Raw genomic sequence first — 14,042 nt, 5'->3', positions numbered from 1 at the left:
TCTGAGTTCTGTCTGACATTTTCCTTTGTAGTCTAGTATTGACTTTTACTTTTCGTCATTTAATTTGCAAGTTCCGACTCCGAGACCATTGCCTCAAATATAAAAAGTATTCTTTTCTTGACAATAAATTTACTCACATGTTCTTTGTAGATTGTCTTTTTATATTTTAATAATTTATTTGCATAATTTTAAAATGTTATTACCTTTTTCCCATTTATTTAACAATTGTTTTCAAGGATTTGCATTCATAAATTGAGTTTGATGGATTCAAAGGCATACCCAGTCTCTAAAACTGGCGTTGAGGGATTTGATTTGATCACTTGTACAGTTACCTAGTCATTAACGGTTTTACCGACTCTGTAGCGGTTTGGATTATCCACAAATGGAACAGGAAAATGTGGGTTTGGGAAGGGTCGTCTCTTATGTGGTGACAAATGCTGCCCTATATTGTTCCACCACGTGTGCTAAGTCTTCAATGGATGCCACGTGGTTGGTTCTGATGGGTCTTCTACACTCAAGTCAAGTCTATATAAATGGATTCCCATGAATTCTCCTATGGCCTACAACAACGTCTTTTCTGTATGCTTCATTTGTTCTAATCCTACAACAAGAAATGGCTTTCAGGGCAGCGGTAAATCAATGCCTGTTGCCATTTTTACCTTTATAAATATCTTCATTATGATTTTCACACTATATGATTAACCTTATTCTTATACTAAACGTTACATATAATTTGTATGAACTGTTTCCTCTTTTAAATCAGATTTTGTTTATTAGTGCTATATAATTGGTTTCTTCTACACATGCAGAAGAATTGGCGATCAATGCTGACTCAATTGGGAGGAGGAACGCGATCATTTGCCACCCCCACCACTCCAAAATTGAAGCCCATGTCCCCAACAGTAGATGCTGCTCACCATGCTTCCACCTCAAGGTGTGGGGTGCCTCCAGCTATCAATAAAACATTTGTTACACTTTTATCTTATATTGATATTAATTGGAAATTAATACTATGATGTGTATGTAACTGGTGACGGTAGCATGAGCACTCTGAAGGCTGAGTTTGCACCGGTGTATATTGTGTGTGGAATGGTGGTTGTGGCTTTGACAATTGGATCACACACTGCTTATCAACAACTGGCACGGTCTCCATCTGTTCATGTCAACAAGAAAAGAAGAGAATCCATGCCAGAGGTGTATGATCCCGATCGCACCATCAAATCCGCCACCAAATTCATTGATGGTTCCTTCTTAAGGAAAATGTCTTATATTCAAGAAAACAAGGCCACACTCAACGACCCTGTTCACCCCAATCCTTTCACTCAGTAAGTTCCTTCTTTTACACCTTGTGTTTCCACAACAAATACAATACAAAAACGTTTATATTCCACTGATTATTCTTATTTTCATACGTATGTTTATCATGCAAGTTTACGTTTATTGGAATGGCATAAATATGGTACTTGTATTTGTGATTAAACATTAATGAAGGTGGTTTGTTGCAGTCCTAGAACCGCTGAGACATTGAAGTCGGTGGGAATTGAAAGCCGCAGGCGTTGATCTATTTCCCTTAATCAAAGTGGTGGCCGATTAAGTGGTGCATTCGCTTCCATCTTTAGTTTTCAGAATTTGAAAATGGAAGATGAGAAGGTGATAAGATATTGGATATATATATATTTATATTTTTTTCATTTCATATTTTTTATGATAAGCTTGTAAATAAGCTAATGTTTGATACTATTACTAGCCCGTCTTCACTCTTGGGAGGGAGTGGAACAGTGATGTGGCTTTCTTTCTCTTCATCTTTTACGCAACTTTGTGTATTCTGTTTGTTCAAATAACTTCACAAATAAAGCCATCACGGTATTTGTAAGTTCAACTACCATGTATCAAGTTCCTCTATTATAGCTTCAGTTTTTTATAAAATAATGGCAAAATTATACCATACGAAATTTTTTAAAAAATTAATTAAAATATTTTTTAAATGTGGAAAATATAAAAAAATATTTTTTAATTAAGATACGATATTATTATTATTATTATTATTATTATTATTATTATTATTATTATTATTATTATTATTATTATTATTATTATTATTATGTCTATTTTTTTAGGTTAAACTCATGTATTCTTCACTTAAAGTAATCATGTTCAAATCTAGCAGAACTGTTATAATCTATTAATTTAATATGATGTGTTAAAATTTAATTTATCTCATATATATATATATATATATATATATATTATATGGCATATTAAGAGTTAAAATTCAATTTAAAGTTAGACTAGCTAAATTTAATTGATAATGTTTAAAAGAAGTAAAAATAATACTTAATGCAGGTGATGTTAGTAGCTTGATTATAATAAAGAACAAATTTTTTTTAAAAACATCTCATTAAAAAGTAAGCATTCAAATTCATAAAATGTAGAAAAATGTGAACCATTTCTATAATTGTTCTCATTAGATAGTAATTATTATATTTATAATATAATTAGTCAATTTTCATGAGCGGTATAGGTATTATTGTTAAATAAAAAAAAATGTATGTTATATGATTATTTTAAATTTAATAATTTTTATAATTTAAAAAGGAGTAAATATTTTTTGTTATAATAATGAATATTTAAGATCCTAAAATGTTCTCATTTAAGAACATGACTTATATTTATTATATAAAATATATATAATGAATCAATATCATGAATTTTCATTGCATCGTTCGATTATTAAGGATCCGTGAAAAAAATGTTAACATGATTCAACATGTTTAGGGCATGTTTTGAAGGTGGATTTTAAAAATAAAGAAGAAACAAGGTTAATTAAACTATATATGTATAGAATATGATAATTATTAAAAAGATTAATAGCATGAATACATTTATAAAATTATTTTTGTGATTTAATATATGTTATTTTCTATTATTTTATAATATTTAAGATTTAATTTTAAAAAGTAGAATATTAAAAAATTTATATTTGTAAATTTTTAATTTTTTAATATATTTCAATATGCTGGTTCTATTATAATTAAGTCCGACAATTAAATTTCACAATTTTGCAAATTATCCTTTGACAGTTTCTGTTTCAGGAATGTATTATTAGCGTTAGACTAGAAGGTCATTATAATTTATAATTTGGAGCTGGAATATATTTTTAGAAGTATTTATAGAAAAAATAGTATAAAAAATAAATATTTTCTTATAAATTAAAAATTATTTATTTTTTAAAAATTTTAAAAAATTAAATGAAAAAACTTCTAAAAAAATTAATAAACACACGTTGTTTCTAACTTATAAGAGAAATTTTATTAATTTTTTATATAAATATTACTTTAAAAATTTATCTAAATTAGGTCTTAGTTTATTAAATTAGAACTGATTGATAAAATTAATTAAAATATGTTAAATTATTAAAAGAAAAAATATAATTATTTTGTATGAATGAAAATTACATAAAATATTAATCATAAAATTAAAAAAATTAGTAGTTAATTTTTAATATAATACTTTTAATTGGTAGAACTCTTTTTCTCAAATAATTATACTAGCTTTATAATAATAAAAACTAAAAATTTATATTACTAAACTGGATCAAAGTCACAAGGCCGGGACATATACATGGATTTAGAAGGAATGAACTTGAGTATTTATTAACGTCTATAGATTTGAGAAAATATTTTATATTTTTTAAAAATTGACGATAATAATTTTTTATTATTTAAAAATTAAAACTTAAAAATTATTTATATTTTTTAAATAAAATACTATTTAGCTATCTATTATATATATTTAATATAAAATTAATATAATAATTATTTTACAAGTAAGAGGACATACAATACTTTCTTAATTTATAAAATATTATAAAGAACACTTCTTTTAAAAGAAACCGAAGCATCGCTGGATATTACGAGGTTTAAGTCACTTGTTAAAGAAACCATAAGTGTCCCTGGGAAACAAATTTTAATTACTTGACCGGTGCATATGTTGAATTTTGCCATTTAATAAAATATAGTGTGCTTATTCTTTGTAATTATGATTTTTCTTAATGAATGATTTAATAAAATGTCTAAAACTGGAAAAGAAAACCCTAAAATTAGCATGGCTTGTTTGGATTGGCCATACCCATGCAAGAAGTTTCCTTCAGAAAGGTACACTAAGTCAAACAAAAATAATGAAGAATTGTAAGCAGTACAATAATAATTAAATGATTAAACAAAAGCAATTAAACATTATTGGCATTATCTGGGAAGCACATGAGCTTCTAATGGATTATATTTCTCCTGACACCAAAAGAATAGACTTCACCCACCAAATAGATTAATACTTAATCAAAGACTTTTGGTATATATTTTGGACATATCCATGCCAGCAACTCTATAATATTTGTCAAACTCTATTCTTTTCTAAATAAAAATCTACACTCTCTGACACTCTCTTCCCCTCAAACACTTCCCTTATTATTCATTTCCAATACAAGGTCACAGTAGCAAGTGATCAATGTTCAATATTTTATAAATGAAACTGCCAAAAGAACATGTGTTAATGTAGCCCACATAAAAAGAAACTAATCTTGAGTTGAATATGCTTCATTTGTCAGCTAAGTTATCTAAAAAGACCAATACTGCATTATTGCTATTATTAATCAGTGAGAATGTGTAGGATAAAGTTTGTAGCCAGGATGTCCTTGCCAGTGATATGTCACGTGACAGACAAAGTACGAATGTTACTCCAATAGTCAACACTATGATTTCGCATTCGCATGAACTTCACCTCCCTGGAAATGTGGTGAGATGCTTGGAAAAGAACCAAATCAAAAGACACAGCACACTCTTGAGTCATTGACCACTCCACTCTCACATCATTATATTTCATTTGTTTATTAAATTGTATATTTTGTTTTTCACTATTTTGTATTGATGAGAGCGGGATAAATCACGTGAGCAACACTTGTATATGTGAGTTACATGCTTTAGGGACCACCTGCCCCATTAAAGGGGACCTCTTAATCTTTGGAAAAGAGAAAACGGTGGAGATTGGGAACACAAAGGAAGGATAAGGTAGGGGCAAAAATCATGAACATATTAATTTTGGACCTCTACCTTGAATAAATGTACATTTACGGATCATACATAAGAGCATCATCATCGTACACTTGTGAATTGTTGAGGTTTAGAATTTTTATTTTTTTTTAAATTATATAAAGAATTCAAGTGAGTTTTTATTTTCCGCTCTCTTTTTTCTATAAACATGATTAAAAGGACAAGCACTAGTTGCTCATTTGGATTTCTTTTTTTGTCAAAATTTTCTCAATTACATGATTATCTATGAAAGTTTAATGAGTGTATTGAAAAAAAAAAAAAAAAACTTCCCATATACTGAAATAACTGTAATTGTAGTTTTTTTTTTTTATAAATAATCTATTCTTATATATTACAACAAAAATATTATTATTTCTAACTTTATCTTTCCTATTGCTTGTGTCTTTTATTTTTAATTTTTTTAAATGCAATGCTAAAAACACATAGTACTAAAAAAAAACATAATTTTGTCATTTTTTTCCTAAATTTCAAGAGAATTTATTATTTTCTTAAGTCTTGTATAATGTTTTTGAAAAGTGCTTGTGCGAGAATAAAAAATATATTTTTTTTTCATATTTTTAAAAGTATCTCATAGAATTTCCATTTAATATTTTTATGCCATAAAATTGTCAATTTTATTAATCTTAATTTTTAATATTGTGTTTAAATAGATAAAATAATATTCTTATTTTAGAAAAACATTTATTACATACAAAATTTGACTTGTTAATATTTTAAATAATAAATGATAAATTTTTATCATAAATTATAACATTGAATAGGATTAATGTATTAAATTTTATAATTTATAATAAATATTTTTTTATATAAATTAATTTTTTTGACATGTACAATATTGTACATGATAAAATAAGCTTTATAAAAAATTATAACATTTAATATTATTAATGTATTAAGTTATATTATTTCAATGTATTTAAAACATTATATGTAAAATAATAAATATACAATGTTACATATATTAAAAATATAATAAGTATTTTTAAATATTTCAATTCACTCTTAAGATTTTGAGCTAATAATATAATATAATTATAGGCACACGATAAAAACCTTGATTAATGAATTGCAAAAGGCTTGATGGAAACAGCCCAACAGACAGAGCATAAGGTCTTAGGTTGACAACCAACCTACGTATGTCGATAATTGGATATTAAATTTTGCTACGTGGAAGTGCGTGATATGGGTTTGCGCTCTTCATTAGAGAATGGAGCCTCCTGTCTTTCAGTTTGTCCCATAATCAAGTATGCTTCATCAACGTACAATGCACGCGAGTCTTCCTCAGTTTCTGTGTGCCTCACTTACACCAGACCACACCCTTTTCAAATTAACCCCGCCCAAAAACTTGTAGACTATCTTATAGAGGTTGCCTATCTTATGATCATGGCTGAGATTTGGCCACATTTCGAATCCCTCTCTTATCTTTCAACTTCTGTTAAAATTTTTTAAAAAAAATTACAATGTTAAAAAAATATTTTAGATCTTTCTAAATAAAATAATCATAACTGTTAATTTTTAAAAATATGAAATATTCTTTTAAATTTATTATTACAGTATTAATCACTTTATTATAATTTTCACATAAACAAAATATAATGACTATTTATTAGACAAGATAATTTAACAATGTCTTGCCTTGAATGTTGTCATCATTAAACAAGCTAATCATTTTTTATCAAATGGAATCAAACTATGATGCATGAGCCTAAGACGTTTTCTATATGGTTTTTGACATAGGCTGGAAATTGATGGTGAGTTTAGAGTCCTCTCAAGCACAAAAAACTTTGAGAGGATATGAAAATTTCTTTTGATAGCTGAGTACATACAAAGAAAAGGGTTTGGAGCTAACTAAATCACAGTCTTCCAAATACGCTGGAGATGTAAATAGATTATTCATTGCGGTTGGAATATGATCATGATTGTAGTACCTACCTCTTTCTATTCACACAACTAAAGCAATATTTTTTATTCTATTGGTTTAATTTTAAGTAGAAGTTTGGTAAACAAATATACAGACATTTGATCCCACTGACAAATTTCTTTTGGGTACAGTTTCAAACAGTTTTTATCTTAAAAATTTTCATTTAGCATTTATTTATAAAGAAGTTTTGGGATGATTGCATATTTATGTCATAAATAAATACAATTTAAGATTTTAATGTCTTTGAAGGCAAAAATAAAAACGGTATAATCCAGATATACAATTTTTTATTCAAAAGTATAAAGAAACAGCACTAAGAAAGGAGGTTGACACAGAAGAAAGCATTAGCAATAGTCACATAACATTGTGTTATGATCACTGAATAGAGGCAGAAAACGCCAAATGATAAAAGAGTAATTTGAGGGTAATCATAGGAAGAAGAACTTCACTGAAAACAGTTAATTAAATTAATAATGTAAATATTAAAGACACCGTATAAGAAGATAATTGAGATACAGTAAAGATAGAGAGAATCTGGATTCTTATTACTTTTGCAAATAAAAGAAAATAAAAGAGAGAGAAAGAAAGGAGACACAATAGAGAGACAGCTGTGGAGAGGTTTGCTTGTGGTCCGGGGTTGTCCCCACCAGAAAATCTTTCTTCTCCCGCCTTCCCGCTTCTTGAATTCTCATCCCTTAGCCAAAGTCCATTTAGAAAGAGAGAAAGACTCACAAAGTAGAGAGAGAAAGAGTGTGTGTGAGAGAGAGTAATGTAGTGGTGCTACCTCTCTGGACATGGACACACCAGAGAGGAACCAGATCAACCCTCCCTGCTCTAAGTTTGAGGTTTGCTTGACACCCCATTTCCAATTCTTCATTTTTCTATTCTTTTTCATCTTTAATTTTGTGGGTTCTGCGGTTTTCACTGCAATTTCTTTCTGGGGTTTGTCTGCATGCCTTGGATTATGAAGTCTTTTCTTTTCTATCTCAAATTTCCCCGTTTGGGTTTTTTCTTTTTCTTGTTTTAGTTTCCAAGATTTATTCTTCTTGTTCTTTTTGGCCTTTTTCGAAAATGTTTTTCTTTTTAATTTGTTCAGGGATTTGGGGAACTTCTTTCTGCGGGTAAGTTTCTATTTTGGGAGTTTTTGAGGCAAAACTTGTATGTCATCTTGTGAATTACTTCAGTGCTGTAGATCTATTGTCAAGTTCAGTTTACAAGTCCTTTTAATAGTTTCTAATTTTTGCTTTGGGCTTTGGGTTTCATGTGTTTTTTCTTTGGTGTTTATGGAAAATTTTCCCTTCTTTTTCTTTAGGGCTATACAGTGTTGATAGAAGTCTAAACTTGGAGGGTTGCAGTTGATATTTTAAATCGCATATGTTTACTTGCTTTTATTTTTAAAAAAAATTATTTGGTATTTGCAATCAAATTGAGAAAATTCCATTAGTTTCTTTTCTTCCCTTTTGCTTAATTTCTCTCTCCCAGTCTTTTTACTTCTGCCGATGTATATCTGAGAGTAAGTTAATTTTCTATGGCCAGATTCCACTGGCCCTAAAGTTTTAATAGTAATGTTTCACGACAAACTTGATAAAGAGTCACATTCTGGTCTCACTTTTTCAGTTCATACATTCTTCTGTTTTGGGACAATTGTATTTCTCTCTCGCGCGGGCGAACTTTTGAGTTATTTTATTTGTACCACATTTTTACCTAGCAATTTTTATTCACAATAGAGAGAGATAAGAAGAGAAGAATGAAGTGTGTTATGAGATAAGTGATGTGACAAAGACAGATAAAGAGAAAAAGTGTGTTGTATGAAAATGTTGTAGAAATGGGTTATCCATGCATGGGTGATTGATATGAGCCTTCCCTTTCTACATTATTGCATCTGTTATGTGCAAATCTATAATGCTTAATGAGCAATCCTTGTTTGATCTGGTCCGGTAAAAAGTTATTTTCAGATTTGCTGCAGTTGTTGGTATCCTGTGAAATAACTCTCCATGGTTTTTTATAATAACAAAAGTTACTCTTCTTTTCTGTGTGTTTATAAGATAATCCTTCAATCCATTCACTTCAATTATATTTTTCACCTTTGCTGTATGCAGGATTCACCTGTATTCAACTATATCAATAGTTTGTCTCCTATAAAGCCTGTCAAGTCTGTTCACATTAGTCAGACTTTCAATTCACTAAGCTTTTCTTCACCTCCATCTGTTTTTACATCACCCCATGTCAGCTGTCTCAAGGAATCAAGATTTCTCCGAAGGTAACCTTGAAAACTTTTAATTTTTTATCCTATTTGATGTTCTTTGATTATTGAGTTTTGTTTATTTATATAGATGTTTTAGTGACCCATTTCTGATGGTTACCAATTATTCATCTCTAGACAATACCCACTGGATGCTTCAAAGCCCAAGGTTTTATCTGAAGATGTAAATAAAGTTCACTCGAGTGAGGAGACTCTTGCAGATTCTACACGTCCACATCATAACTCCGGCAAATTACAGGAAAACACTGATAAGGGGATTTCTGTAGGAGATTCTTCAATTGAGCTATTGAGTGAGCACACAAAATTCTCAGTTGAGCTACCACAAACTTTAAAATATAATTGTGGTAGCCCTGGCTATGATCCTCCACTTTGTGGTGATGAGGCTAACTCTCTTTTGGAGTTGCCTGGTGAGGCAGCATCAGATGTTGCCTATGTTCAGGAAGGCTGTAAAACGGATCCAGTTGAGGGTGAAGTTCATTTTCAAGAAATATGTCAGATTGAACCAAAGGATGAGGGTCCAGACTGTTATTGGGATAGTTTAATTCCCAATGCCACTGATATGTTAATTTTTAATTCCCCAGGTGAAGCAGAAGCTTTTAAGGGTCTGATGCACAAACCCTTGGACTCTTCTATACGAGTTTGTGATTTTATGCCTCTGCTTCCACAATCTACCATCGATAATGGTAGGAAAATACACATTGTTGATTCAGTTGCTTCAGGTTCTGAACATGAAATTGAAGATCACTGTTCTGAGCCAATAACAGCCACAGACAGAGAGCAAACACAGGGTAATCTTGCCAATGTTGCTTTGATGACTAGCAATCCAAACGAGAAGGCAAATGATGAGGTAGGAAAGTGAAATAAGTCAGTGTTGAAGTGAATTATGTGTAGTATAATTTTTCTTGCATTTAGTTGGATATTTCTGAGTTTATCACAAAGGCATGGTTTTCTAGGATCTGTTGCATTGATCTTGGTTTGAGTATCAGTACTGATTCATACAAAGTACACTTACAAAACATTTTCCTCAAAAATGTTCAACTGTAAAAATTGTGCATTATCCTGTTACATATACTGTTATACTATTAAATCATATAAACATCCGTTTCCACATTTTTATGTGTATGATTGCATATTATTATTGGTATCCTCCCTTCCAACTCCAAGCCTTATCCCATTAAGTGAGATTGGCTATATGTATCACATGATGCCATTGAACTCGGTAAAAAATCAAATTTTCATGGTCTTTAGCCAATCATTGTTTTTTTAAATACATCACAACAAGATTAAATCTAATTTGTTTTCAATTAATATTGTGCTTCATTTTGCATTGCCTAGTACATGCTGTAGTAAAGAAATGTTATATGGCATTTTGTGTTCTTTTTGTGGTTTACAAATATTTGGAACTTAATTTTTTTTTCTTTCTACTTGTTTTAATAATGTATTTAACACATCAATCACTCTAGAAGCACTTTTGTGTTTTGTTTGAAGCTTGTTTCTGTCACGCACCGTGCTATACGGAGGCGCTGTCTAGACTTTGAGATGGCCAGTGTGCGAAGGAAGAACTCAGATGATAATTCAAACACCAGTTCTGGTGTGCTACAGTCTGATGAGAGGAATGTTGGTAATGAAAAGCAACAGCTTCCTGCAAAACGCAATGGAAATTTTCAGAGGGGCATCCTGCGGGGAATTGGTTTACACTTGAATGCACTTGCTGCCTTAAAAGATTACAATGGCATACAAAATGAAAAATCATCTTCTGGAACACAACTCAATCTGCCCAGCTCTTCTTTGCAAATCTCTACTAGCCAAGATGATCAGCAACTAGCATTGGTACCTGTATCATCTGAAAGAGAATTGGATCCATCAGACAATGGGGTTCAACCAGCTGAAGATTGTTACCAGGCATACATGGCTGGTGAAGACTTCAATCAGAGTAGCCCCAAAAAGAAAAGGCAAATGCAGTTATTGATTACCCGTGCTTATGCTTGATAAATTCAGTCCATTATTTTGAGTTTTTACTTTCTTCATTAACCTTATACCGCATTGAATTTGCAGGCGTAAGTTGGAGCCAGCTGGAGAAACTGAGGGCTGTAAACGATGTAATTGCAAAAAATCGAAGTGTTTGAAGCTGTAAGCTGAAATAAATCCTCCTTTTAACTCTCTACTTTTGGGTTGCAGCAATGAGTTTGGGTAGTGTACTGTATGTATGTGTTGATGAAGTTCTATTGTCCTAGCTTTATTAAGTTGTACCACACTAATGCAGCTTTAATTTTGAATTCTCATATAGTATCATCTAATAATCATCCTTCAACTAGTCTTTGATTAAAACCTAGAAAACCATGTAAGCTAAGTTTTATATTCTGTAGAGTTTAAATGACTTACACCAAATGAATTGGTGTCAATTCTCCATGTTTAATCAGTCCTGTTATGGTCTACAGGATATTATTGCCTGTGAATTTCCTCCCAGTACTTGAAATCAACCTTATTTTATACTTTTTCCCTTGTTTTTTTATTAGCTATTGTGAGTGCTTTGCCGCTGGTGTCTACTGCATAGAGCCCTGCTCCTGTCAGGAGTGCTTCAACAAACCAATTCATGAAGACACTGTTCTTCAAACTCGCAAGCAGATTGAATCTCGTAACCCTCTTGCATTTGCTCCTAAAGTCATCAGAAGTTCTGATTCTGTACCTGATATTGGGGTTAGAAAATAAATTTAATTCAGTTTTTCTCCTGTGCAATTTAAACCACATTTTATAGTGTATTAATTATTATCTTCTTTCAGGATGATCCAAACAAAACTCCAGCTTCAGCACGACACAAAAGAGGATGCAACTGCAAGAAATCGAACTGCCTAAAGAAATATTGTGAATGTTATCAGGTTTTCACCCTTGTTATATCACGTATGCTCCCAATTTCAGTTATAATGTGAATTACAAATGGTAGTTTTCTTTTGAAGGGTGGGGTTGGTTGCTCCATTAGCTGTAGATGTGAAGGGTGCAAGAATGCTTATGGTAGAAAGGATGGTAAGTCCCTTATGACTGCAGTATATTGCCAATCAAGACCATCAAATTGACTTTCAATTTGGCATATTAGAAGTTTAGCATTTTGCTTGTTTTACATGATAACAGTTTTCCTGTAGTTAAATAGCTTGTTGATTTTTCCTTCTTTACTTCTGGTTCAGGTTCTGCTCCTATATGCCTAGAAACTGACTCAGAAGAAACAGAAGCATCTGACAAGGGTGTGGCGGAAAAAGCCCTGCAGAAAACGGAAATTCAGAATGCTGAAGATCATCCAGATTCTGCTATTGTGTCAACACCATTACGGCTTTCCAGGTTTGACATGCTGACTTTTTGTCAGCTGAGATGAGATGACAAAACTAATATCCCTTATTGATTAAATGTTATTGAATTTCTGTGGGACAGGCCATTGCTTCCGTTGCCCTTTTCATCAAAGGGAAAGCCACCAAGGTCTTTTGTTACAACCATCTCTGGTTCTGCATTGTTTGCCAGCCAAAAGCTTGGAAAACCAAATCATCTCTGGTCTCAAGCTAAGCATTTTCAAACTGTCCCAGATGACGAAATGCCAGAAATTCTCCGAGGTGATAGCTCTCCTATCACTTGCATCAAAACTTCTTCTCCAAATGGAAAGAGAATCTCCTCTCCCAACTGTGACTTGGGATCATCTCCTAGTCGCAGAGGTGTGAGGAAGTTGAGATTACAAGCCATTCCTTCATTTCCTTCTCTCACCCCTCACCCTTAGAATGGGGATATTTTTCCTTGTAAGTTAGTCCTCCTCTCCTCCCCCCCCCCCCCCTCCTTTTTCTTTAAGCATGTTTTAGTTTGTTGCAGTAGAAGTTATGCTTAGGTTTATGTATATTGAGCTTTGTTTTACTTTTGTAATAATATGTTGCATTCCTTCCATAATGTACTATTGAAGTAATGGTTATAATCATTACAGGGATTAATCTTTACGTTTTTCTGTTATGATTTTGGACATTTGGTTGTGATTAAGTTCCTAATGAGCTTTGCTGTAAATTATTTTCATCTAAGCTTGTGTTGACTTGTCCCAAAAAGTGAATGAGAATCATATTGCAACTTTATCAACCAAACGAGATGTATAGTTGTAACCAATCTAAAATTTCTATATACACCTTGCTGTGGACCCTTCTTGTCAGAGCAAATGCTTACCACCCATCTTAGTTTATGAATAAAAGAAATACTTATTTGTATATTAGTATGAAATCTTTTGTTAAAATTTATTTACTCTTTTAATCATTATTACCTGCCAGCTATCACTCCATGGTCTTGATTTGGTACGAGCAAGGAAACCATTATGAAAATGGAATATTTTTGACCACTATGCATCGTCACATGAATTTGAAAGTGCTAACCTCTACTCCCGTCTGAATCATAACTATTGTTATCATTATTAATTTATTTGTTTTATTATAGAGTTGCAATGTCATTCTTGCAGTTTCGTGGTATATGCAAGAATTTTTCCTTCAATAAAACAGTCACAACAAAAGATAATGGCACATATTGCTCTAGGATAAATTAAAACGTACGATGATTCTATAATTATTAACTATATTTGTTAAGAGTTTTACGTTATCAATGTTAAGAATTGGTTTAAAAAAGGAAAATAGTAATAAAGGCTGTTAGGGTATTTTTGAGAAATTAAGATTAGAAAACTTTTATTAATAATGTTATTAATACACTGTATTTATGGTTTTTAATGCATTTTTAAATTTTAATA

At 31.1% G+C, this 14,042-nt stretch overlaps 2 protein-coding genes across 2 annotated transcripts; both read left to right on the top strand.

Moving 5' to 3' along the window:
- Window positions 1-382: 382 nt before the first annotated feature.
- LOC113870147 lies at window positions 383-1,560 on the top strand. Its single transcript, XM_027506746.1, has 4 exons — window positions 383-523; window positions 810-934; window positions 1,041-1,325; window positions 1,506-1,560. Exons 1-4 carry the CDS (start codon window positions 383-385, stop codon window positions 1,558-1,560), a joined length of 606 nt encoding a protein of 201 aa, XP_027362547.1.
- A 6,055-nt stretch (window positions 1,561-7,615) lies between these two features.
- LOC113869260 (protein tesmin/TSO1-like CXC 2) lies at window positions 7,616-13,316 on the top strand. The gene is made up of 10 exons (XM_027505503.1): window positions 7,616-7,871; window positions 9,126-9,286; window positions 9,407-10,136; window positions 10,778-11,241; window positions 11,345-11,419; window positions 11,806-11,986; window positions 12,070-12,165; window positions 12,244-12,310; window positions 12,469-12,619; window positions 12,710-13,316. Exons 1-10 carry the CDS (start codon window positions 7,821-7,823, stop codon window positions 13,044-13,046), a joined length of 2,313 nt encoding a protein of 770 aa, XP_027361304.1. The 5' UTR covers window positions 7,616-7,820; the 3' UTR covers window positions 13,047-13,316.
- Window positions 13,317-14,042: the final 726 nt, after the last annotated feature.

This window comes from Abrus precatorius, unplaced genomic scaffold (genome assembly GCF_003935025.1).
Source record: "Abrus precatorius isolate BTA unplaced genomic scaffold, Abrus_2018 Scaffold6, whole genome shotgun sequence".
NCBI classification, from domain to species: domain Eukaryota; kingdom Viridiplantae; phylum Streptophyta; class Magnoliopsida; order Fabales; family Fabaceae; genus Abrus; species Abrus precatorius.
Note: the sequence above shows the minus strand (reverse complement) of the source record. Positions and strands in the feature narration are given on the sequence as shown.

Coding starts and splice junctions, on each gene's coding strand:
- LOC113870147 (XM_027506746.1), top strand. CDS start 383: ATGGAACAGGAAAATGTGGGTTTGGGAAGGGTCGTCTCTTATGTGGTG. Junction 935..1,040: donor CACCATGCTTCCACCTCAAG/GTGTGGGGTGCC, acceptor TGGTGACGGTAG/CATGAGCACTCTGAAGGCTG. Junction 1,326..1,505: donor CACCCCAATCCTTTCACTCA/GTAAGTTCCTTC, acceptor GGTTTGTTGCAG/TCCTAGAACCGCTGAGACAT.
- LOC113869260 (XM_027505503.1), top strand. CDS start 7,821: ATGGACACACCAGAGAGGAACCAGATCAACCCTCCCTGCTCTAAGTTT. Junction 7,872..9,125: donor CTCCCTGCTCTAAGTTTGAG/GTTTGCTTGACA, acceptor TGCTGTATGCAG/GATTCACCTGTATTCAACTA. Junction 11,242..11,344: donor AGTAGCCCCAAAAAGAAAAG/GCAAATGCAGTT, acceptor TTGAATTTGCAG/GCGTAAGTTGGAGCCAGCTG.